Source organism: Monodelphis domestica, chromosome 1, assembly GCF_027887165.1.
Source record: "Monodelphis domestica isolate mMonDom1 chromosome 1, mMonDom1.pri, whole genome shotgun sequence".
Classification (NCBI taxonomy): domain Eukaryota; kingdom Metazoa; phylum Chordata; class Mammalia; order Didelphimorphia; family Didelphidae; genus Monodelphis; species Monodelphis domestica.
In genome coordinates this window covers 518,378,375-518,406,018 of record NC_077227.1, presented here as the reverse complement: position 1 = coordinate 518,406,018, position 27,644 = coordinate 518,378,375, and the positions used below count along the sequence as shown (strand labels likewise).

General features: G+C 37.6%; 1 protein-coding gene across 2 annotated transcripts in view; it reads right to left on the bottom strand.

The window, feature by feature from the left end:
- The window catches only part of PLB1 (phospholipase B1), a 241,736-nt gene that overhangs the window by 181,367 nt on the left and 32,725 nt on the right, over window positions 1-27,644 (bottom strand). For both annotated transcript variants that reach the window (XM_056818431.1, NM_001077185.1), the window contains 4 exon segments: window positions 9,170-9,228; window positions 7,299-7,365; window positions 5,068-5,126; window positions 1,736-1,773 (listed from right to left, as the gene is read on the bottom strand). In XM_056818431.1, coding sequence (XP_056674409.1) covers window positions 1,736-1,773; window positions 5,068-5,126; window positions 7,299-7,365; window positions 9,170-9,228 — 223 coding nt within the window.

Here is a 27,644-nt window from a genome sequence, read left to right as displayed (position 1 = left end):
TAAAGACCTGCCAGCATGTGCCTAGAGTCAAAGGACTAGCCCTGCTCTCTGATGGAAGATTTAAGAGAGGATTTGTTACTTAATGGTTTTTTAATAACAATTTGGATAAAATCACTGATAGCATCTTTATCAAATTTAAATGATATGAAACTGGCTCAGATAGGTAATGTACCCAAAGAAGAAAAATCTTGACCGGTTGGAAAAGTGGATTGAAGACAAGAAGAAGAAATTTAATAGCGATAAATGTAAAGTATTCCATTTGGGTTAAAGAAATTGACTTGCAAATACAAGATGGAGGAGTCAGGTTTGGCCAGCAGTTTGAAAAGATCTGGGGTTTGCAGTGGGCTATGAGCTCACTGAGCCAACAGTCTTTCTCCTGCAATCTTGGGCAGCATTGAGAGAGGCATGACTTCCTGAAAATAAGGAGGTGAGAATTCCTGGGATCTCTGCACTAAAAAGACCACAAACTGTACCTGGAGTCAGGGATACCTGAGTTCAAATCCACTCTCAGTTACTGAGTAGTTGTGTGGCCCTGATCGAGTCTGTTCTCAGCCTTAGGTTTATTATCTGTAAAATGGGACTAATAACACCAACCTCACAGGGTTGTTATAGAGATTAAATGAGATAACAGATAGTGCTTTATAAAACTTATATAGAAATATTAGCTATTATTATTATTATTTGTAGCAGGGGTCTGTCAACTACAGCTACTCGGTTTGGAATAGCCAAGAGTAAATTTTGTATTTCAAAATGTAAAAGCCATTCTTAGTTCACAAGTTATATAGAAATAAGCTGTAGTCAAGATTTGGCCCTTAGGCCATAGTTGGTTAACCCCTGCTCTGGGGCAGCTAGCAGGAGTCAGAAAGGTTCATCTTCCTGAGTTCAAATCAGCTCTCCAACACATATTAGTTGTGTGACCCTGGGCAAGTCATTTAACTCTGTTTGCCTCAGTTTCCTCTTCTGTAAAATGAGCTGGAGAAGGAAATGGCAAACCACTTCAATGTCTTTGCCAAGAAAACTTTATGGCCCAAATGAGGCCATAAAGAGTCAGACACAATTGAAACAAATGATCGATGACAAGCCCTAGAGTATTGTGTTCAGTTTAAGAAGGACCAGGCTAAATTAGAAAATATATAGAGGACAGCAGCCAAGAAGGTAAAGTTATTGAGTAAAATATTGAGAGTAAACATTTGAGTCTGTGTTATACAAGGACTGGTTGAAGGAATTTGGGGTATTTAGCCGAGAAGACAAGAGGGTCATAGAGTTTGTAACAGCTCCATTCGGGTACCTGAAGAGCTTTTACGTGGAAGGATGAGACATCTTGCATTTGGCCCCCCAATATCAGAGCCAGGAAGAATGGATGGAAATTATGAAGAAGCAGATTTAGACATTTCGTCAGGAAACATGTTCTAACCATTAGAGCTGCCCCAAAGTGGATTGGGCTGACTCAAGAGGTAGTTGGCTCAAGAGGTAGTTGGACCATTTGGCAGACATTTAAATAGTGGACAGTCTTGTTCAGACCTTCTCTATACTAGGTGGCCTTTGAGAGTCCTTCTCATTCTGGAATTCCAGGATTTTATTCCCTTTCTAGATCCACCCCCAAATGTATTACCTCCTCGATTCTAACAGGCTGACCCCAGTTCTCCCTGGTGATGACCCCCCCCCCAATATAGCATGAGGCTTGTGCCATCGTGGCACACTTGGAACAAATGTGCCAATAGCAATTATCAGTTACCATTTTTGCCGCTTCAGGACCATCTTTGCATCTGGAGTCTGGAAAAGACAGGAGATGAATCATCCCATCAGGGACTGCAGCAGTCATTTGGAGTGAAATTCTAAGCCTCAACTTTTCTCTGAACTTAACAGGTTTCTTGAAGGAAGGTAAAGACCCCCCAGATCTAAGAACTGTCCAATGGTGCCCTCTGCTTGGGGGGAGTCAGGAAGCTGCCATCTGCTTCCCCTTACCAGACATCTGTGTGAGGCAGTGGAAAGAATAGACTGGCAAGCGGGAGGCCAGGGTTCTAGTCCTGGCTTTGCCCCTAACAAGGAGTTGTGAAACCTTGGAGGATGCAGGCCCCAATCCTTTCTGGGCCTCCCTTCACCAAAGCTGTCTCAAACAGACAGCCAACAAGGGTTTACTGACTACTGGGCGCCTTGGACTCCGCTCAGAATTCAGGCGTGTTAGAGGGGCATTTTGCTTAGGTGCAGGTGGGACTAGACAATCCCTGGGGTTCCTTCAAAGTTGGAGATGATGCTATTTCTTTGTGTCCTTAGTGCTTTTAAGGTCCAGAACCTAACACATAGCAGATGCTTAATAAATGTGTGTGCCTTGATTCATACCAGCATCATGGTGACGACGTTTTAATTTTTTAAAAAGATGCCAGTATTCTATTTTCCTCTTTTAAAAAAATCTTGCTTTTCCACAATTTGATTTCTTTAGAGGTAGGTCCCAAATCATTCAGGCCCCAGGTCTGACCAGAGCAACAATGACCCCTGATGTGCATGAAAGTCCCTTCCTGAGCCCTCCTCTCAAGACCAAACAGAGGAGGAAGCCAAGCAACAGGCTTTGTCTTCAGGAAGGAACCCAAAGGCTGAGGTGACCTTCAGTTCCCCATTAAGGATTCCAGGGAGAGTCACTGGGGAGCTAGATGTTCCACTCAGTGGAGATGACAGCTCCCTGGCTCAAACAGGGAGGAAGGGGGCCTGATTGACAAGAGCTGTCACCTCTGCCTCATTCATGAACAGCAGTGAAGAGTGAACTGCTTTCCTTTCCAGAGACCTTGTAGGGATGGGGGTAGCAGGAACAACTTATTATACTGGCTTAAAAAGAATGAATTGGGTTTTGGGAGACTGTCTGTCCTGCCTGAAATCACTCGAGCCAGGGTGAGAAAATATACAACTGGAGTCTAGTAGCAATTCCTGGGCTCTCAAATTTAACTAGCATTATTCACAAATGGCTTTGGGAAATCCAGTCTTTTACACAAAGCCCCTTTTCCCTGCATTATTTCAGTCTCTCTCTTTTTGCATCTTTCCCAATAACAATTCCCACCTTCCCCATTTCCCACAACCTCAGATAGCCTAAAAACATTTGCATGTGTATATATAAACTTCCAGTGTTCTCTTTTTTCCCTCTTTGCCTCCCTCACTCCCCACTTCTCTTTCTACCCTATATAACTCACTGTGCATATATATGCACACACATATACACTCTGTGTACATATATATGCTTATAAATATGTACATATGTGCATGTATATATGTATGTATGTATATATTTATATCCATCAATATATCTATCTATCCATCTATCATCCATCCATCATTCTATCTATTTATCTATCTTTCTGCCCATCTATCTGTCTCCCCATCTGCCCATCTATCTATTTATTCATCCGTCCATCCGTCCATCCATCTATCTATCTATCTATCTATCTACCTATCTAGGAAAGAAAGAAAGGAAGGAAGGAAGGAAGGAAGGAAGGAAGGAAGGAAGGAAGGAAGAAAGAAAGAAAGAAAGAAAGAAAGAAAGAAAGAAAGAAAGAAAGAAAGAAAGAAAGAAAGAAAGAAAGAAAGAAAGAAAGAAAGAAAGAAAGAAAGAAAGAAAGAAAGAAAGAAAGAAAGAAAGAAAGAAAGAAAGAAAGAAAGAAAGAAAGAAAGAAAGAAAGAAAGAAAGAAAGAAAGAGAGAAAGAGAGAAAGAGAGAAAGAAAGAGAGAAAGAGAGAAAGAAAGAGAGAAAGAAAGAAAGAAAAAAAGAAAGAAAGAAAGAAAGAAAGAAAGAAAGAAAGAAAGAAAGAAAGAAAGAAAGAAAGAAAGAAAGAAAGAAAGAAAGAAAGAAAGAAAGAAAGAAAGAAAGAAAGAAAGAAAGAAAGAAAGAAAGAAAGAAAGAAAGAAAGGAAGGAAGGAAGGAAGGAAGGAAGGAAGGAAGGACGGAAGGAAGGAAGGAAGGAAGGAAGAAAGAAAGAAAGAAAGAAAGAAAGAAAGAAAGAAAGAAAGAAAGAAAGAAAGAAAGAAAGAAAGAAAGAAAGAAAGAAAGAAAGAAAGAAAGAAAGAAAGAAAGAAAGAAAGAAAGAAAGAAAGAAAGAAAGAAAGAAAGAAAGAAAGAAAGAAAGAAAGAAAGAAAGAAAAACTGCAGAGTCAATATGAGTCATTAATGAATTGGTCTTGAATTGATTAAAGGAAACTGGGGCGGTATTCCCGTTTATTTAGATAGCAGAAAGAGCTAGAATCTACAGGGCTTCTCAACAATTAGTCTCCTCTCTTTCAATCATAGATTTAGTTCTAGAGATCAAGTTTTCATTTTATATCAAATCTGGCCTCAGACACTTCTTAGCTGTGTGGCCCTGGGCAAGTCACTTGACCCCCCCATTGCCTAGCTCTTATCACTCTTCTGCCTTGGAGCCAATACACAGTATTGACTCCAAGATGGAAGGTAAGGGTTTAAAAAAAAAAGTTTTCATTTTATAGATGTGGAAAATGAAGCCCAGAGAAATAAAGTAAATTAGTCAAAGTTTCATAGCTTCTAAGTGTTTGGATTGGGATTAGAGTCTTATCGACTCTGAGATGGTCATTCAGTGCTTGATCTTGTTTTCAGGTTTGCAGCTCAGATTATCATCCATTCTAAATTCTGAATCCTTTCCCGAGTTGTTTAAAAGTATTTACTGTTATTGGGGAATGATTCACTGTGAATGACTTAGCTATTCTCAGCAATACAGTAATCCAGAATAATTCCGAGGGATTTAGGACAAAGAATACTATCTACTTCCAGAGAAAGAACTGTGGGAGTCAGAATGCAGATGAAAGCATGCAATTTTTCATCTGTTTATTTGGGTTTTTGTTTGGGGGTTTGAGTTTTATATGATTATTATCTTACAAAAATAAACAATGTGGAAATGTGTTTTGCATGATAATAGACATATAACCCTGATCAAATTGCTTGCCAGCTCTGGAGTGAGGAGGGGGGAGGAAGAGAGACAATTTGGATTTTATAACTTTTGAAAATATGCATAAATATGTTATTACACATAATTGGTAAATAAATAAATTTCAAATAATAAATTAAGTACTTACTGTTTCCAGGTTCCCAATGGCCCCAACAACTCTGATATCAGAGATTCTCAGAGAATGAACTGTAAAGGCAAGGACTCCATTTAGGAAGGGTAGATTCACATTCCCAGGCAAGAACTGATGCTTAGGATTAAAGGAAGGATATAAAACTCAAAGCTGTCAAGATCTGGATTCAAATTCCACTTGTGACTCTTACTAACTGTGACCTTGGGCAAGTCACAACCTCTCTGGATCTCATTTTCCTCAACTGTGATAGGAGGGGGTTCTGAAGTCACTTGAGCTCTAGATTTATGATTTTTAAAATATTCAAAGCCAGAGCAAGAAATGAATAGAAAGGTGAGAATGGAGCCAGGATGGAGAAAGTCATTCATGTGTCCCCAAAGATAAACTAGACTTGCATTCTTCAAACTAGTAGACCATCAAAGATCTCTAGGGGGCTTCACTCTGCCCCCTACCTGACTCTTAACTCTATGTCTTGCCATCCCTGTCCACTCCCCACTCATTCTTTCACTTTCATCTTCCTCTGTCTCCCTACTCTAATTCCTTCTATTCTCTCCTTCCATCTCAACTCCTTATATATTCTGGAGGAAGTGATTTCATTCAGTGGTAGTAAGGAAATATCATTTAAATGGCAACCATTTGATTATAGTATATGCATTTACAACCAGAAGGGATCCCCCAGGTCATCTAGTTCAACTCTCTCATTTTGCAAATGAGGAAACTGAGGCTGAGCAGTTAGATAACTTGCCCAAAGTCATATACTTTTTGAAGGGCAAAGCTGGGATTCAAACTTAGGGCCCAGGATTCCAAAGTTAGTGATCTTTCTCCTATATCATGCTGCCTTCTTCCTGACTAGATCCTGACAAGATGATAACTTCGGCTTGAAAACTGCCAATGAATAGATAGTATATTAAAAAGGCAAAGTAGATGTAAATTGTAAGCAAATAAAACATGCCTCCAAATTTTATACAACTGAGTCACTATTATTTTCAAAAAGTAAATCTTAGTAAAGATTATTGACATAGACCAAGAGTCATGCTATAGGTGATAAAAAGGAAAACCTTTTAAAAAAAGCCACTTAGTGCTCAAGAAGTTTGCTTTACGAGATCAAAGTTGTCATATAACTACACAATAATAATAATTCTCAATTTAAATAAAGATGAATAGAGAGCAAATTGAGCTCAGTAAAAACAAGTTTTTGTGACACAACTTCCAAACCCTCAATATAAAGTGGCCAAGGTTAAAAAACTCAGTGTTGCCATCATGTATGTGTTGTAATCCCTCTGGGAGAATGTAAGCTCCTTGAGGGCAGGGACTGGTTCATTTTTTTAAAGTCTTTTTTTTCCCTCATCAAGGAATAGGAGTTTAACAGATGTAAAAGGAATTGAATTGAATTGAGATATCTCCAAAACAATGAATTCATGATGGAAAGAAGCCTAAAGCATTGGTACTCTTGAAAGGGATGGAGAAGCAGGCCAGTCAGATAACTATATATTTTAAATTCTGGTAGAAGAAGAGAGGGAAAGGTGCATCTAGGTGATGCAGTGGATAAAGCATTGGGCCTAGAAAATCTGAGTTCAAATCTGATCTCAAACACTAGATGTGTGACCCTTGACAAATCACTTTTTAACCTGTTGCCTCAATTTCCTCATCTGTAAAATGACCTGGAGAAGGAAATATCAAACCACTCTAGTGTCTTTGCCAAGAAATTTCAAATGGGATCACAAAGTCCAGAAAGGACTGAACTGACTGAACAAAACAGAGAGGCAAAGGCCAGCCTCTAGAACAGTGTGATCTGGAAATCCCAGATTTCATAATATTACTAACACATTTTAATTTCGAGTATGGAAAATATCGATAGATAGAATCCATGTAGATTAAAAAAATTCAACAATTGTTAAGGGTATTAAGAGGTCTCAAGACCAAAACGTTTAAGAATTTAAAATTACCAATATGGAACACAGTGAATGAATGATCACCAAGATTTCAGTAATTTTCAATTCATTGGAAAGAAAACTAGATAAGATTCTCCATCTAGGCCAAAAGCCGGAGGGTTGATCCTGGTTCAATTTTTTCATTGGTAGCCCTGGATAAATCCCTTGTCTGCAGATAATAAATGGTAGGGATGAGAGGGCTCCTCTGCCACCAGGGACCAAGGAACAAAGACACTGGTTTTGCTATCCGCCAGGTCAATGAAAAGTTCCCTAGCCCAGCTAAAGCCTTCAAGCACCAACCTGACTCTGATGGAGGACTGAATGGTATCTCCTCTGGCCTGCAGGGAAATGGAAAATTCTTCAGGCCCTGCAATGAGAAAGGAACATTAGAAAGAGCAATGATATTGTATGGAAACCACATCCAAAGGTATCCAAAGAAATGACCATGTTCTTCCCCTTTCCAGAAGCTACAATCGTCTAACTGGTCCTACTGTCTTGTCTAGCCCCTTTCCCATAATGGGAGAGAATATATGCTCGCAGACTTGGCAGTGGGGCTCAGGGCACCGTGCTGGGGGAGAGTACATGGGGCGCAAGGAAGAGGGAGATCAGGTCTAGACGATTGTATTTACTGGCCTTTACTGCCAGAGGAAGTGTTGTATGATCAGTGCAGGGGATCAAGGGCCAATGCAATTACAGCTGAGGGTATAATTTTTCTCCTTTGAAGAAGTTTGGCAAGTTCAGTTGAAGAGGCAGGAACAATATTTGAGTATTCACAAGGATGGATTATTTTTTAGGTATCCCAGTGGATAGAGGGGGCAGCTAGGTGGCACAGGGGATAGAGTACCAGACCTGGAGTGAATTCATGAATTCAAGTCTGACCTCAGACAGTTACTAGCTGGGTAATCTTGGACAAGGCACTTAACCCTGTTTACCTCAGTTTCCTCATCTATAAAATGAGCTGGAGAAGAAAATGGAAAACGATGCTAAGAAAATACCAAATGGAGTCACAAAGAGTCAGATGTAATAGAATACAACTAAACAACAACAACAAAAAAAAGTGGACAGAGGTCTGGACTTGGAATCAGGAATACCTGAGTTCAAATCCTGCCTCACACACTTACTATGATTCTGTGCAACTTTTCTCCATCTTACCTTCCTCCTCTGTAAAATGGGGATAATAATATCTATTTCTCAAGGCTGTTGTGAAGGTCAAATGAGTTAATATACATATAGTGCTTTGAGAATCTTAGAGAGCTATCTAAATGTTACCATTATCTTTACAGAGCTTTGCTAGTGCCTTGGCATTCCCTTAATGCAAAATATTAATTCTGTATTAAATTTATTAATTTTGTATATGTTTTATATTTAATTATCTCTGATTATGTTGTTCAGGACCCCTACTCCTACCCCAAGTATGTAAGTTCTCTGAGGGCAAGAGATGTTTTGTTTTATCTTTGAATCTCCAGCGCCTAGAAATTAAGAGCTTGCCATATCATGGACTTCCAATAGTTGAATGATTGAATCAATGAATGTTTTGTTTCCCAGGAGACTATAAGGCCCTTGAAGGCAGGTATTGTTTCTTTTTTGCCTCTCTGTCCCTAGGTCCTAGCATACCTGACACTTCAGAGGCACTTAATAAATGCTTATTGTTTTATTGTTTCAGGTAATTTCTGGTGCTGTTTCAACTACAGTAGACCCCCTTTTAGGTGGAGGAACTATTTTGAAGAGAAAAAATTACGTATTTCTCCCTTTATTTCTAAGGGGATGACCATTCTTGAGGGAAATATCCAAAAATATAGCCAAAATTCTTGGTTTTGAGGGCAATTTCTTTATAATTGTTAATTATAATAATAGTCCAGATGCTTGCCTAGGGGATATTCTAGAAGATAACCCCAATGGGTATGAATAGGTTACCCAATTTTTTCTCAAAGTTCAAGGAGATATCAGGGGCATTCACTAACCCTTTTCGAATGCTCCTGGGAGTTGCCTCTTCAAAGAAAGAGTATCATGAAGGGTTAGTGTCAAGAGACAAAGATTGAACAACCATTAGTCACCAAGTCCTCATGGGAAGCAAACTATTAAAACCCAATAATCTTTACTGATCCAAAATGGAGAATGTTGATTTAAACCAGTATTTGTCTCTGTCCCTCTGTACCCTGCAAGACCCTCACCTCTGGCCATGTCTGTTCTTCCGAGGAGTTGTTTCCTAGGGTAGCCTGGATTGTGGTCACTGGAAAAAAAAAAAACAGCATTATCTGTTTAGAAGAAGTTAACAGGCTTTCCCATCACACAGCTTCTTTTCTCTCAGCTTGGCCGCTTTGGTGTCATCAGCCCATTTTTTCATATTCATTCTCATCTCTGTGTATTCCCTAATGCCATTTATTGTATTTTATTTCATCGTTACCTTTGAAAATTCTCTCCACTTTTCAAGGTCCCTCTCAAATCTCATCTCTTCTAGGAAGACTTTTCTGAACTATTCTAATCTTACTGATTTCTCTCCTTTCTGAATTTCTAGTTTAATCTAGCAAGAATAATAGAATAAGAGATATAGTCAGAGGATGTGGGTTCAGAAGCTGGCTCTTCTTTCAACCTTTATGACCTAGATCACTTACCCTCTTTGAGTGTTCTCATCTATAAAAATGTCATAACACATTTGTACTATAAACCTAGTAAGGATATTTCTAAGATCATTTTTGAAATTGCTTAAGCTGTAATGTGATTTAATGCAATAGTAGTACAGTTGTAGCACTACATAACTTAGCATACAGATTTCTACTCTTAGGAACCAAGATGGTGAAATGAAGAGCACTTGGAGTTCATCCCCACAAAAACACACAAGCATTTTTTAAATGCCTCAAAATGAATATTGAAGTGGTAGAACCAACAGAAGATAGGGTGAAGCAGTGCTTCAGGCCAGGACAGTATGGAGAGACAACAAGGAGTGCCCATCTTCTTGGGGTAGGAGGGGAGAAAATGGTCCATGATCCAGAGTGCCAAGACCAGGACCAAGCATGTGGGTGATGCAACACAAGTGTTAGGGGGAAGAATACAGCTAGGTTCAGTCTAGCCTCAGTAGGAGTGAACAGAAACCAATGTGATATAATGCATTTGGCAGTGGGAATACTCAGTCCTCTCCAGTCTATCTAACAACAGCAAGAGAGGGCAGAATCCAATGTGATCCAGCACAAGTGGCATTTGGATGGACTAGTTTCAGGCTTCTCCATAGCAGACCATTTAGGCTGTCCCTACAGAGGGCACACTACAAGACATAAGAGATAACCAAGTCAAATAGTACAAACTCAGGATATTATTCCTTCCACCTCAGGAGTGGAGTTAAGCTTCAACATATAGGCAAGGTCTCAATAAAAAGGCCAACAAAATGAGCAAAAGACAAAGAAAAAGCCTGATTCTGGAAAACCATTTCAGCAACAAGAAGATCAAAATGCAATCTCAGAAGAGGACAGTAGTGCCAAAATGGAAAGGGGTGAAGCCTCTAAAGCAAATGTGAAAGGATGCCAGCTGCAAAATGAACTACTGAAAAGGTTCAAGAATAGAATTCTAAAAATCAAATAATAATAGAGATAGAAGAAAAATTAGGAAAGAAAATGAGATAAAAACTTAGAACAAAAATTCACTGAAAAAAAACAGCATCCTAAAAAAGAAATACAAAAATTAAAGAAGAAAATAACTACCTAAAAAGGAAGCACAAAAACTCAAGGGAGAAAATGGATTCCTAAAAATTAGAATTGGACAAATGGAAACTAATGACTCCACAAGACATCAGGAAAAAATAAAACAAATTCAAAAGAATGAAAAAATAGAAGGAAATTTGAAAAATCTCACTAGAAAAACAACTGACGTAGAAAATAGATTGAGGAGAAATATCCTAAGAATCATTAGACTCTCTGAAAGCCATAATAATAATAAAAATAGATTGGAAATCACATGGCAAGAAATTATCAGGGAAAATTATCCTGATGTTTTCAAACAAGAGAGGAAAATAGAAATTGAATGAATACACTGATCACTACCTGAAAGAGATTCCAAATTAAATACTTTCAGGATTATTTTTCATAGCCAAATTCCTTAACTCCAAGTCCAAGGAGAAAACACTGTAAGGAGCCAGGGAAAAAAAATAAAATATTGTGAAACCAGTCAAGATTACAGAAGACCTAGTAGCTTTTACATTAAATGACTGGAAAATATGAAATATGATATACCACAAGGCAAAGGTCTAGAATTACAATCAAGAATTACCTACACAGGGGGCAGCTGGGTGGCTCAGTGGATTGAGAGTCAAGCCTAGAGACGGGAGGTCCTAGGTTCAAATCTGGCCTCAGATATTTCCCAGATGTGTGACCCTGGGCAAGTCACTCAACCTCCACTGCCTAGCCCTTATTGCTCTTCTGCCTTGGAGCCAATACATAGTATTGACTCTAAGACAAAAGGTAAGGTTTGGTTTTCTGTAAAGAATTGCCTACACAGTGAAACTGAGCAAAATATTCCAAGGGAGGAAATGCACATTTAATGAACTAGAAGGCTTCCATTCATTCATGACAAAAAGATCTGAATTGAAAAGAAAATTCAATGATAAATTCAACACTTAAGAGAAGTATAAAAAAATAAAGAGAAAATTCAAGGAATTCAATATTCCTACATGAGAGAGTATTAACTAGAATACCAAAAATACCTATAATACATGAAATACTTAAGATGCTTAAGATACTCAAGAGAATCCGTGAAATCAAATTGATCACATTACTACATGGGAAGACAATAATTAAAATACTTAAGATATCTATGATGCTTGAGATAATTGAGGTATCTAAAATAATTAGGATACTTAAGAGTTTTATCACTATTAGGGCAGGATGGAAGTTTGTAAAGATTAAAATTTGGGGAAACTGAGGCAGGTAGAAATTAGTTTCTCTCTGTCAGGAGTATTATATTTTTAGAGGTTTATTTAAGATTAAGAATTTACGAATATACAAGTAAGAAAAACATGTGTCTAGGCCAGAGAGAGGCCTAGACAACCTCACCTACATCATGAAAAGACCCATCTGCTTGCAAGCAGAAACAGGAAAGCCAAGAGACCCTGCCGTAGGCGGAGACCCTTTAAATAATAATTTGCTCTAGGCCCAGGTGAGAATTCAGTGAAATTACAAAGCATTCTGGGGAAGTGGAGCAAGGAGTTCTGGGGACTGCAGTCCTGGATTCACATCTCCATTTTTACAAGTTGAATATGATGGGTGATATTAAAAAAAGCAAAATTAAGGAATAAGAAAGAGGAACACATTGGGAAAGGGGAAAAAAGGAAGAAAGATGAGGCTAAAAATCTCACGTGAATAGGCATGTAAAAGTCAGTACAGAGGGGAAGATGTGGGGGGGAGCAGAAGTTTGGGCAATACTTGAAGCTTTCTCTCATTGGAAATTGGCACAAAGTGAGAATAATACACTAAAGTTGTCTATAGAAGCCTATCTTACCCTATAGAGAAGTAAGAAGATGAGGGAGAATAAGAACTGAGATGGACAAAAAAGGGGGTGAATTAGGGGAGGTAGTAGTCAGAATCCAAGCATTTGTGAACAGGGAAAGGTTGAAAGGAGAGAGAGAAAAGGACAAATGAGGGAAAAGATATGATGGAAGGAAACATACACAGTAATCATAACTGTGAATATGACTAAGATAAACTAGTCCATAAAATGGAGGAGGATGGCAGAGTTGATTCAAAGCTAGAAGCCCACAGTATGTCACCAAGGAAGACCTTTAAAGCATGCCCATAGAGTAAAGGTAAAGGGCTAGAGAAGAATCTATTATACTTTAGGTAAAGCTAAAAAAGTAGCAATTATGATCTCAGACAAAGCAAAGATAAAAATTGACCCAATTAAAAGAGATAAGGAAGGAAATTACATTTTGAAAACCTTTACTATAAAGAATAAAATAATATCAATACATATGCACCAGATGGCATAAAATCCAGAGTCCTAAAAGAGAGACTACATGAATTAAAATTAAAAAGATATAATAAAACTATATTAATAAGGGACATTATCCTTCCCTTTGTGAATTTTAAAACTATTCCACCATAATCAGATCATTCTTTAGAAGATCTGATTTAGCTATTTCCTGATCAATAACAATGGAGATACTTGGAATAACAGAATCAGGTCTTGGAAACTCTACATTTCTCCACTCTTCTTAGTTTAACAAGGTTAGGAAGGTCTGCATCAAACTCAAGATTTAATTATCTGAGGAAATGGCCTTCAACAGACATGTGCAGAAAAAAGGACAGACCTCTGGGCTGTCCTAAGTCAAGCTAAGTCATCATTGGTACAGAAGAGACGCAGGAAAGTGATATAAAACTGTCTATATAAGGCACGTCACTTCCTCTCTCCTCCTCTTTCCCGGGAGAGACAACTCTGGCTGGCAGCTTGCTAAGCGTCCCGACATCTTGGCATGGTTGCAGCTATTGTCTGGGTTTGGTCGTGAGTTTTGGCCTGGATCTGATTTCAGGTTCAGGCATCTTGGCTTAGCCCTTTCCTTTTTGGAGTTCAAGCCTGACTCCTTCCTCCTTCATACTCCAAAACCTTATCTCCTAATCTCCCTACTTGGTACTAGCTGGAGGAGGTGGGGTGGGGTGAAAACCTACTCCTTTCCTTCTTCCTTCTCTTTAATTTCCTCCACTATCAATTAAAATCAACATAAAATTTCCAGCTGACTTGGGTGTTCATTAGGATTTTTATAAATAAAATCCTTGGCATCTCAGCCATAATTTTAACCCTTACATCTTCTCAGAACTAGGTAAGTCAAACCAAAAAATAAAAAGAAAGAAATTAAGGAGGTTAATAGATCTTTAGAAAAGTTTTATTTGAGAAACCTCTGGAGAAAGCTGAATGGGAATAGAAAGGAATACATCTTTTTCATTAGTAGTATATGACACCTTCAAAAATCAGCCATATAAAAGGACATAAAAGCTTCAAAACCAAATGCAGAAAAGCAGACATATTAAATGCATTCTCTTCAGACCATAATGCTGTAAAATCATACTAAACAAAGGGCTGCAGAAAAAAGACTAAAAATTGATTGGAAAATAAATTATTTTATCCTAAAGAATGAGTGGGCCAAAGAAAAATCATAAAAACAATCAACAATGTCATTAAATAGAATGATAGATATATCATATCAAAAATTTGGGGATGCAAAGTAGTATTTAAGGGAAATTTTGTATCTCTAAATGCATAGATCAATGAAATAGAGAAAGAGCAGATTAATGAACTGGGGAACCAACTAAAATTTTCAGAGAAAAAACAAATTTAAAATCCCCAAACAAAAGTAAAAATCCTGAAAATCAAAAGAGAGGTTGAGAAAAATGAAAGAAAACTGTTGAACTAATAAACAAGAGAGGGAGATGGTTTTATGTGGGAGAGGCACCTCAGTAAAAGAAAGAAAAAAACACCCAATTATCAGAATTTAAAATAAAAAGAGTGAATTCACAAGCAATGAAGAGGAAATAAGGTAATTATTAAGAGTTATTTTGCCCAATTATTTGCCAATAAATCTGACAATGTAAGCAAAATAGATGAGTATTTTAGAAAATATAAATTGCCCAGGTGCACAGAAGAGAAAACTGAATAAATTACCACAAATCAGAAAAAAACAAATTGAACAATCCATCAGTAAATTCCCTAAGAAAAAAAAATCTCCGGGCCAGATGGATTCATAAGGGAATTGTACCAAACCTTTAAAGAACAATTAATTTCAATACTATATAATCTATTTGGTCAATTAGTGAAGAAGGAATTCTTCCAAATTCCTTTTATGGCACAGATATGGTATTAATACCTAAATCAGGAGGGAAAAAAACAGGAAGTAAATTACAGACCAATCTCCCTAGTGAATACTGACGTGAAAATTTTAAATAAAATACTAGTAAAGATATTACAATAACATATCACAAATTTCATGAACTATAACCAAGTGGATTTTGAAACAGGAAAGCAAAGATCATTCAATATTTGGAAAACTATCAGTATAATTAACCATGTCAATAACAAACCAAGAAGAAACTATATGATTATCTCAATAGATGCAGAAAAAGCTTTTGACAAAATACAACACCCATTTCTATTAAAAACACTAAGGAACATTAGATTAAATGGAAGAATCTTTAAAATAATAAATGACATTTAACTTAAAACCATCAGTGTTATCAGTAATAGGGATAAACTAGAAACTTTTCCAATAAGATCAGGAATGAAGCAAGGATGCCTATTATTACCATTACTATTCAGTATTGTACTAGAAATGTGTCTACAACAATAAGAGAAGAAATGGACGAATTGGAATAGACAGTGAGAAAACAAAGCTATTACTCTTTGCAGATGATATGATGATATACTTAGAGAATCCTAGAAAATTAACCAAAAAAATTAATCAAAACAATGCACAACAAAAAGCAAATTTGCAGGATATAAAACAAACCCACACAATTATCAGCATTTCTTTATTCTACCAATAGTTCAACAGCAAAAGATAAAAAGAGAAATCCCATGTAAAACTACTATAGACAATATAAAATACCTGGAGGTCCACTTGCCAAGAAGACTCAGGAACTATATTAACATAACTACAAAACACTTTTTACACAAATAAAGTCAGATCTAAATAATTAGATAAACATTAATTGCTCCTGGATAGGCTGAACCAACACAATAAAAATGACAATTCTATTTAACTTTAGTTTACCTACTCATTACTATACCAATCAAACTACCCAAAAATTATTTCATAAAGCTAGAAAAAATTAAAATTCATCTGGAAAAACAAAAGGCCAAGAATATTAAGATAATTAATTTTTAAAAATACAAAGGAAAGTAGCATAGGTATACCAGATCTCGAACTATATTATAAAGCAGTAATCATTAAAACATTGTGATACTGGATGAGAAATAAGGTAATGGACCAATAGAAAAGATTGGGCTGATAATATGCTTAATATTAATGTGTTAATATGTAAATGACTCCAAAAATCTAGTATTTGACAAATCCAAAGATCCAAGTTTTTGGAAGAAAGCTATTTGACAGAAACTGCTGGGGAATCTAGAAAACAATATGGTAGAAACTAGGCATGGGCCAGCACCTCATGATATATACCAAGATAAAGTCAAACTGGATTCATGATTTAGAAATAAGAGGGATACAATAAACAAATTAGAAGAAGACAAAATACTTTACCCATCCGACACATGTAAAAGGGAGGAATTTATGACTAAACAAGACAGAAAACAAGCTGCAAAACAGAGTATACATTAAATTTAAAAGATTTTTCAAACATGAAACCAAAACAACTAAGATCAGAAGGGAAATAAAAGAAACTAGGCAAAAAAATTTTTAACAAGTATTTTTTAACAAGGACCTCATTTCTTAACTGTGTAGAGAACTGAGTTTATAGTTCAGCCAATAGTGTATTAGTGCCCCCAAAGTTCCCACATTCCTTCCAACGCCTACCATTTTCCTAAAACTATCAGACTGGCTAATATGACAAAAAAGGAAAATGATAAACATTGGTAGGAATGTGGGAGATTTGGGGCACTGATGCACTACTAGTTGAGCTGTAAACCAATTCAACTTTTCTGGAGAGCAAATTGAAACTGTGCCCAAAGGGCCATAAAACTGTGTATATTGACCCACCAATACCAATACTAGCTTTGTATCCCAAAGAGATCAAAGATATGGGGAAAGGACCTACTTCTACAAAACTATTTTTAGAAGCTCTTTTTTAGCAGCAAAAATTGAAGGAATGTCCATTATTTGGGGAATGGCTGAACAAGTTGTGGTATATGATTGCAGTGGAATACTTTTGTGCTATAAGAATCACCAAAAACACTGGAAAGACTTATGTGAAGTGATGCAAAGTGAAGTGAGCAGAACCAGAACACTGTACATGGGAACAGCAATAATATATGACAATCAACTGTGAATGACAACTATTATCATCAATGCAAGGAACCACGACAACTCCAAGAGATTAATGATGAAAAAGACTATTTACTACCAAAGAAGGGACTGTTGGTGTTTGAATGCAGATTGAAGCAAATCATTTTCACCTTATTTCTTTCATGAGTTTTTTTTTCCTTACATAAGCAATATGTCTTCTTTCCCAACATGACAAATATGGAAAGATGTATTACATATGTACAACCTCTATCACATTACCTGTCATATGGGGAAGCGGAGAGTAGGAAGGAAGAGAATATGGATCACAAAATGTCAGAAAACAATTATTAAAATTGTATCTACATGGAATTGGGGAAAATATAATAAAAACATTTTAAAACAGCCACACACAACTATATGCAATTTGATTATTGACGAATTCATTCACTACCACCACATAAATCCAAGTGTGCCCATGCAATGTTCTCCTGAACCTGCCTGATTTATTATGGTAAAACTCTAATGAAGACTTTTCCTCTCAACATCTTATTTGTTTACTATTGGTTCACCTGTTAGTCTTGTCCCCAACTAGATGGCAAGGACTGATTCATACACATCTAATTTTTTTCCTTTTTTTCTTTTGAAATCTATAATCACTAACAAATACAAATATCTGAATAAAAAGATGAATAAAAAGAATATTTAATAAGAAACTGTGAATTTCTACTATATAAAGTTCATTTTTTTAAGGAGATACCTCCATCTTGGTATGTTTATATGTATATATATATGTGTATGTGTGTATATATTAAATATGTAGAAGTTGAATGAGATTTCCTGTAAGAAATGATAAAAAGGAGGGATTCAGAATACATATGTGAACTAAAGCCAAATGGAGTGAGAAAAACCAGGAAAATTATTTATAACCATATTATAAAGACAATCTATTTTGAAAACTTAAGAACTCTGATCAATCTAGTGGCCACCTATAATTCCAGAGGACTCATTAAGAGGCATGCTGCCCATCTTCTGAGAGAGAAGTAAAGGACTCAGAGTGCAAGATGAGACTTTTGGGGGACATGCCAATATAGGAATTTGTTTTGCTCGACTATCTATGCTTGTAACAGATTCTATTTTTCTTGTTTTCTCAATGGGGAGGAGGGAGCATTGAGAAAAAGACAGAAGGGAGAGAATTCAGACATGAAAATAAAATTAAATTAAAAAGAAAAAGAAAAGTTGAATGACTCTAGGTTAAGCAACCAGTTAAGGAGCACTTATTTACTTATATACCTCCTGTGTGCAAGGCATTGTGCTTAATCAATAAATGTTATGAGTGTTTTTACTCCTCCACCAACCTACCACCTTCAGTCTCTCTCCCTCTCCTCAGGTCTCTATTCTCTGAGATACAACAGTATTGAAACCAGTCATTTAATAATCCTACAATGACCTCCAAATGTTTAAGTGAAAGGACGAGTCAATCCTTGTGTCAAACTTCATTATTACCTTATTTTAAGAAATGGCCACAGGTACCCCAACTTTTAACAAGCTCAACCTCCATCAGTAAGACATTAAGACTTGTTGAAGGCTCAGATAATAACATTTTAGAGCAAGATATTTTTAATTAAGATCCATCCATTGTTTTTCTAGACATAGTACTATTTTATACGTAATAGGCTACTGTATAGAATAAACATAACTTTTATATATACAGAGAAACAAAAAAAAACAACTCATGTGACCTGTTTTTATTGATATTGACTTTATTAAGTGGTTTGGAACCAAACCCACCCTTTCTCTCAGGTATGCCTATATTGCTTTCCTGGTTCTGCCTACTGTACTTTACATCAGTTTATATTCTTTCCATGCTTTTATAAATTCAACATGTTCGTCATTTCTTGCAACAAAATACTATTCCATTGCATTTATGTACCACAGTTTGTTTGATCATTCTCCAGTCAATGGGCATTGACCCAATTTCCATTTCTTGCCTACCACAGAGTGCTGCAACAAAGAGTTATATAGAGAGCTTTGTTTTTCTCATTTACCTATGGGGATATGTACCTAGCAATGGAACTCCAAATCAAAGGATATAGCTAGATATTTGAATGTCCATTTATTTGCATAATTCCAAATTGCTTTCCAGAACAATTAAATAAATTCAAAACAACTTTGCCATCAAAGCATTAGGGTATCAGGATTTCCACAACTCCTCCAAAAAGGACAATTTCTATTTAGTCATTTTTGATATTTTTCCAGGTGTGAGATAAATTTTCAGGTTTACTTTTGTTTGATGAGCTCTAATTTCTGTAATTATTGGTAATTTGAACAAAACTGAGATTTCAAGTTGCAGCTAGATGGCGCAGTGGGCAGCTAGGCAGTGCAGTGGATAGAGAGCACTGGGCTTGAAAGATTCATCTTCATGAGTTTAAGTCCGGTGCAAGACACTTACTAGATGAGTGACCCTGAACAAATCACTTAATCCTGTTTGTCTCAGTTTCTCATCTGAGAAGGGCATGGCAAGCCACGCCATTAACTTTGCCTAGAAAACTCCAAATCAGATTAAAAGGGTCAGACATGACTGAAAAAGCCTCAGCAACAACATTTCAAAAAATCCAAGATTTTCCAAGACTAGCAAAGATGTGAAGATACTATGATTTTTTAAAAATGTGGCAAAGATAGGAGCAAAGTATGAAGATAAAATAGTACCATGTTCCTGATCGAAAAGTGTCAAAAATACCAGAAATCTGACCTAGTGAGATGAAGATGCCATTCGAATGGGTGAATGAGGAGGAATGCCTGTTATGCCTGTTAAGGCATAAGTTGGACTAGATGGTCCTCTGAGGTCTCTTCTAATTCTGATCTTTGGAGATGCCATAATTCTGTAAGACAGCTGCTATATTTTGGAAAGAACATTGGATTTGGAGTCAGAGGTCCTGAGTTTGAACCCTCGCTTCCTTATTTATTAATCATATGCTCTCGGGAGGAAAACATTTAACCTTTTTGGGTTCTAGTTTCCTTACTTACAAAATTGTGGAGTGGAGTCACTTTTTTCCATTTCTAAATTTTATGATCATTCATTCTTCATTTAAAGGTATACAATGATAGAGAACTCCCTAGCTCCAAGGCAGCCCATCCCACTCAGAGACAGCTCTAATTGTTTTGAAAATTTTTCCTTATATTTAAACTAAAAATCAAAACTGAACATTTACAGAGATAATTTCACCATAGGAGAACCACTGTACTAGGTTAAATCCTTCTAGTCCTATATCACCAGTTACCTATTGAATATCTCCAATTAGATGTTCCTTAGGCAGATCAAATATTAAATTCCAAAATGAAGCTCATCGTTTCCCTCAAGTCTACCCTTCCTCCTAACATCCATGTTTCTGTTAAGGGCAGTTAGGTGGTACAGTGGATAGAGTGCTGGGCTGGGAATCAGGAAGACTCATCTTCAAGAGTTCAAATCTGGTCCTCAGACACTTACTAGCTGCATGACCCTGAGCAAGTCACTTAACCATGTTTGACTCAGTTTTCTCATCTATAAAATGAGCTGAAGAAGGAAATGGTAAACAACTCTAGTAATTTTGCCAAGAAAACCCCAAAATGGGGTTATAGAGAGTTGTGCACAACTAAAATAACTGAACAACATCAAATTTCTGTCAAGGATACCACCATCCTTCCAGACACCCCAGTTCACAATCTTGGGGTCATACTCAACTTCCCTTTCTCCCTCCCTCCATGTGTCCAATTGGTTGCCAAGTTCGGTTGGTTCAATTTTCACAACGTTTCCTAGCTCTCCTTTTCTTTCCATTCATACTGCAGTTTTTTTTCAACTCACCATTTTATCTTTATTCCTCATGTAGAATGCTATTTATGTAATGAGGTTTGAGAGGTAAAAATCATCAACCTCTCATTCATCATCTATCATCTTTCATCCATCCTGAATCTCTTCTAGTCTGAAATTATCTACTCTTTCAGTAGAGTGAGCTGAGGTGGTACAGTGAGTGCAGTACTGCACCTGAAATCAGGAAGACTCATCTCCCTGAGTTTAAATCTGATCTCAGACATTTATTAGCTGTGTGCTGCTGGGCAAGTTATTTAATCCTATTTAACTCAGTTTCCTCATCTGTATAATGAGCTGGAAATGGAAATAACAAACCACTCCAGTATCTTTGCCAAGAAAATTCTAAATGGGGTCATGAAGAGTTGGATGCAACTGAAAAATAGTTGAACAATAACAATAACATGCCTTCTGGTTAGGTATTACTTCCAGAAAGAACTTGTTTATAATTCAGCAACATTACCTGAGAAGTACAATTTAATCCTTGATCACCTGTTAGCACAGATTAGTTTATCTGTTGCCCAGCAAACACTATGCCTGACTAGAATGTAGCACAAGACATAATAAAAGAAGTCTGGGCTGGTATGATGGTTTCCAACTTTTTCCAGTATGAGAACAGCTTTTTGACAAAAAACATTTTGTACTTCCTTCCTCATAGTAAGTATGTTATTACTCTCCATTGATTGGGAATACACAGAAAGGTGATTCTAGCATCCACATAGATTTGAGAAGCATGATGGATAAAGGGAGAAAACAACACAACCGTGGCATTAATATACATGACAACTCATTCCTTTCTTTGGAGGGGACCTTCAGTGGTAATAACCATGAGCACAAATCCTGTTAAGATTTTGCCTGGAGTTGTGTTTGGATCTGGATTGAGAGTGAAGAAGAGTAGGAGTCAAGAAGATCCAAGTTCAAGTTCTGCCTCTGACTCATTCTAGCTGTGTGGACTTGGATGAGTCACTGACCCTTTTCTGATCTAAGCAATTACTTAAGAATTTAAATTTATATATCAGCATATTTATGGTATATAGCATATACAGTATATATTTAAAATTATATGTCAGTAGAGAGCTTTCCACCCTGGGTTTCCCAGTACCAATGAAATCACAAGTCTGTACCAGGGAGGAAAAATACATACATGCATAAAATGTAATTTATTCAATATTTGCTCATTAATCATACTTTAGTCCATGAAGAACAAACAGACATTGTTAAATATTCTTGAGGCAATGAATGTGTCAACCTTTGCTTCGTCTCTTGATCTCATCATGCTTTCCTCTAATAGTGTTGTCCTCACCCACTTCTAGTTTGCTGTTTCTAAGGGGCCTGTTTGGTGGCTGTGAAACCAGATAACCCAGCTTGTTAGATAAGCCCAGTTTGTTAAATTAAAGTAAAAAAGTTCCAGCTCCAACCATTCATTTTATTGGAGAAAAATAAATAGCAAAATGTTCTTTTACCATCAATCTGCTGATCACAAACAGGAAATTTCCTCCTCTCTGAACCCCAAGGTTTCCATTTATAAAATGAGGGATATTCAATCTAAAGGATATTTAATCTACATGATCTAAAAAAATGCAAATGCTAAGCTTGGCGATGACATAGGAAGAGGAATCAATGGTGTGGAAAGATGCCTTAATGGGACATCTCTGGTAAGTGGGGCACAGAGATAAAAGAATGTGAAGAGAGCAGGCCAGTAATAGGGACCCAGAAATCTAGCTTCCTCCCTTCTTCTCAGATTTCTTAAACCTCATCTGTCTTAAATCTCTTTCTCCATCAGAGGTTAGAAATCCATCCCTCATCAGGAGCATTTAATTTGAGATCCATTGAACACAAACGACCAAGTGACTACTCTTTTGTTTTGTTGTTTTTGTTTAGTCATTTCAGTTGTGTCTAATTCTTCATGGCCTCATTTTGGGGTTTTCTTGGCAAAGATACTAGAATTTTTGCCATGTCCTTCTTCAACTCATTTTACAGATGAGGAAACTGGGGTAAATAAATTTAAGTGACTTTCCCAGAGTCCCACAGCTAGTAAGTGTTTGAGGCTGGGTTTGATTCAGCTATATCTGACTCCAGGCTGTGTGGACTACTTACCTCTGCTTCTTTATTTTAAGATGACAAAATCAAGGCCCATTAAGGGAAGATGACATGCTCAAGGTCCCCCAGCATTAAACCATATTGCTGAGACTAGAGGCCAGGGTTCTTTCCAGGACAACACTCAGATTTAGGTCCACTTGACCTGCCAACACACACAGTGTAGCTCCCTATCATTGCAGGCATACTAATAGGGACTTAATTAGAGCAGCCTCAGTAATCTGGCATCATTAAGATGACTTGGACTCGAATATGGCTGTGAATGCAACTTAGAAGTGGGCAAGGGGCTGAATCCCTCAATGCCTCCAGGTAATCCTCTTAAAATTCTAAGCTATATAGAACAGATGTCTGTATTGGTAAAGTGCATTTTCTACACCAAAGAATTACAGCTCTAGATCATTAAAAAAAAAAAAAACCTAATCTGGAACCCAGAAATCTCCTAAAATTGAGCCAGACACAATCAAACTCTACTAGCAGCAAATCCAGGACAATTCTGAGAGACAGGAGAAAGAACAATATCCACATCCAGAGAAAGAACTGTGGGAGTAGAAACCCAGAAGAAAAACAACTGCTTGGTCACATGGGTTGATGGGGATATGACTAAGAAAGTAGACTCTAAACAATCACCCTAGTGCAAATATTAATAATAGGGAAATAGATTTTGATCAATGACACAAGAAAACCCAGTGGAATTGAGTTTTGGCTATGGGATGGGGGAAGGAGGAAGGGAGGGAAAGAACATGAATCATGTAACCATGGGAAAATATTCCAAATTCATTAAATAAAATTTTAAAATGAAATAAAAGCAAATAAATAGGGAAAGAATTTTAAGGGAGCAGCCCCTCTTCATAGGCCTAGAGATCATTATACTTGGGGGCAATGAAGTGGTTTATACTCTCAGAAAGGGAGGGAGGGAGGGAAGGGAAACTATGAAATGCAAAATATTAGAAAACAAATGTTTACATATAATTAAGAAAAAATAAATATTATTGAGCCAAAAAATAAATAAACAAAACAATAAATCAAATCAAATAAAACTGAGCCAGAGGAAAATCAGAACAAATCACAATGACCCTTTGAAACATTTGGAGTCAGAGGACCTGAATTCAAATCTCAGTTCTGCTCCTTACTCCCTTTGTGACTTCGGCCAAGTCACTAATCTCTCTGAACTTGAATCTCCTCATCTGTAAAATAAGAGGTATTGGACTAGATGAGCTCTTGAGCCCCTTCCAGGACTAAATCTAGGCATCTATGGCCCTGGGGTCATCCCATATTTTCTTTTCATTAGCCATAAGAAATGGAGAAGGAAATTATTATTATCTCCATTTACTGATGGTGATTAACTAAGTACATGATTGGTAAGTAATAAAACTAAAGATTGAACCTAAATCTTCTGATCCCTGGTTCAATATTCCTTTTTTTTTCTTTTTTTCTTTTAAACTATTACCTTCTGTCTTAGAATCAATACTGCATATTGTGTCTAAGGTAGAAGAGCAATAAAGGGAAGGCAATGGGATTTAAGTGACCTGCCTAAGGTCACACAGCTAAGAAGTTTTTGATAACAGATTTGAACCCAGGACCTCCCATCTTTAGGTCTGGCTCTCAATCCACTGAGCCACCTCACTGCTTCCCAGTGTTCTTTCCATCAAAAACACAAGACCTCTTTGATCCAATGGATTTGCTCTTATTTAACCAATATCCTGAAAACTGTTCCCCTTTTCAAAGACAGTTGCCATATCCCAGGAGAAAGCAGCAAATGGAATTTGACTCTAGACCTTTTGTATCTGTTGTGTGTGTTTTAGGGGTGATTAGGTAGAGAGTAACTTAAGTAACCCTCCATCAAAGTCCTGTTATAATTCCTTGTGGTACTGAGGAGGTCACCCTGGGTTCTCCAGTGCTACACTAATCTTTGGCTGGATCTACTAAGCTTCAGGTACTGGTAATAATGATGATGATGATGATGATGATCATAATAAAAAGTTAACATTTATGGAGCACTTACTATGGGGGCAGACACCTTATTATTATTATTATTATTATCTCATTCAATTCTCTTGACAACCCTGGGAAGTGGGTGCTATTATTTGCACAATTTTCATAGATAAGGAAACTGAGGCAGAGAGGAAATGTCTTGCCCAGTGTCACACAACTAGTAAGTCTCTGAGGCTGGAATTAACTCAGGTCTTCCTGACTTTAGACCAGTGCTCTATCCACTGTGCCACATAACAGGCTCCATGCAGGTCCTCAAAGGACCAGCCTATCTAAGTTTGGGGAGTTTTACCCTAAGGCAGATCACCTTTTGTGTGCAGAATTTGCTCTAGGAGGTACCTGAGAAGTTCCAGTAAGAAACAGGCAGAGATAGAACTAGGGTGAGGTGAGGGGCTTTGCTGAAGGGTGCTAAATTTAGTAGCCACTAAGTTTAGAGTTCTTGCAACCTTTCAACTCCTAGCAACAATAGAGCTAAGTCCCTAATTACCCAAAACAATTAATCAGAATGGAAAGCTGTGAGATTTCAGTTGAGAGGAGCTGTTTGCCTGACCTCCTCTTCTCCCTGTCCTGTGCAGTAGCTTCCCTGGTATTGGCCTCCTGAGAAGTGGTCTTAAACCAGTGTCCTGTGGACAGCTCTGCTCTTCCCCCCATGGTTCTCCAAACTCTTCTTCCATGCTCAACTGGGCATGGGTGCTGGGGATGGTTTTGGCTCTTGATCTGAGCACAAAATTCCTATTTATGGTACTGTTCTTGGTCTCTGCCTTTAAGGAGACTTTAGGAATTCTAGTAGAAGCATAGATGATAGAACAAGAGAATATTAGCATGGGAAAAGACCATTATAGACTATTTAGTCAACCCTAGTCTTTATATCAAAGGAGGAAACTTAGACTCAGAAAAGTGAGTTGCCTTCCTTGATCACATAGTCAGTAAGTGGGGACTACACTCACTGTTCATTTTTTCTTCTCATGAATATCATAGATTAAATGTGTCATAGAGCAATCTCTTAAACCAAATGCCCAGGACCTTGAGTGTTTCTTTGCAAGTGATTACCAAGGGGCTCCATTATCTCTGGTGTTTAGCAACATCCCTACCTCAGGAAAGCCGAGCTTAGCCCATACACCAAGGGTCCAGCCGAGAGGCTGAGAGCTCCAGATAATGGTGGCGATGACCTTCTTATAACTCTTTATGAACTAATCTTCATAACTACCCACTGAGGTAGTCATAGTGAGTCTCAGTTTACAGATGAGGCAGCTGAGTGTCACAAAGCCAAAGAGATTTGCCCAAGCCATGATTCATGGGGTCATAGAATTTAGTGACTGGCACCTTCCAGATACTTTAAAAACATTTGTTGTTGAATGGATGATCGAATGATTGGAAAGGATATCCAAGAAAGTGTCTAACTCAGGGATTCTTGACCTTGTTGGTGTCATGGTTTGTCAATTTGGTGAAGCCCACAGACTCCTCCTCAGGAAAAAAAATGTTTAATGCATAAAATAAAATACATGGTATTATAAAACAATGATATTGAAATAAAGATGTGGATTTTTTCTCATCCACATTCAAAAGTCCTCTGATCTCTCCATGGACCCCAATTAAGAATCCTTGCTCTAAGGGGTAGCTAGGTGGCAGAATGGATAGAGTGCCAGGTCTAGAGTTAGGAGGACCTGTGTTCAAATCTAACTCATACACTTTCCAGCTGTGTGACCTTGAGCAAGTGACTTAGCCTGAAATTGCCTGATCCTTGCCCTTCTGTCTAAAACTTAATGTTAAGATATAAGGTAAGAATTTAAGGCAGAAAAAAGAATCCTTGATTTAATGTAGGGTAGCTAGGTAGTTCGGTGGACAGCTAGATGGCAAGGTGATAGAGTATGGGACTGGAGTCAGGGAGACCTGAGTTCAAATTCATCTCAGATTAATAGCTGAATGACCCTAGACAAGACACTTTACCCTGTTTGCCTCAGTTTTCTCATCTATAAAATGAACTTGAGGAGGAATCATCAAACCACTCAGGCATCTCTGCCAAGAAAACTCCAAATGGAATCACAGAGTCAGACATGACTGAAAAATGACTGACCCAAACAAATGATCTTCCCTAGTTCACTCATTTGACAGATTAGAAACTGAAAAGTTACATGATTTGTCCAAATTAACATAGCTAGGAAGTAGTAGACCTGGGATTCAGATCCAGATTTTACCTGAAGGATCACCCATCTCCAGTCCTACATAACCCTCTCCCATTCTGCTCAAGAACCCCACTGCCACTCTCCTCCTTCAACCCTCTGGGATCTCAACACTTAGGAGAAATAAAGAGTAGCTTTTCTTCACACAAACAACGGAGTCTCCTGACTTATCGTGGGCATCTTTACCATGGACCAATGAAAGGGGCTTCCTAACCCAGCACAGGTGCCTGCAAAGTCCCTGGGAGGGTCACTGATTTCAGGGCAACTGGGACCTTGGAGGTCATCTCTTCTAACCTCTTCCTTTAAAGATGAGGCAGCCAAAGCTCAGAAAGACAGTCTTCCACCCTCCCATGGACTTGTTGCATAATCTCCCTGGCCCAGATCCTGTGGCTTGTGCAGGGATTGTTCAATCTGTACCCCACACAAGAACTAGGGTGAGAGTTTTAATCTCATTTGCCCCATGCATTTCCACAGGGCCTATTGTTAATAAGGAGGAGACTGGGGCAGGAGTGGGTGTTGTTATGAAACAATCCAGAGTACTTTATCTGCCCTTCAGCTTTATCTCACATTACTCCCTGCAACCAGAGGTTGAAGCCAAACTGTAT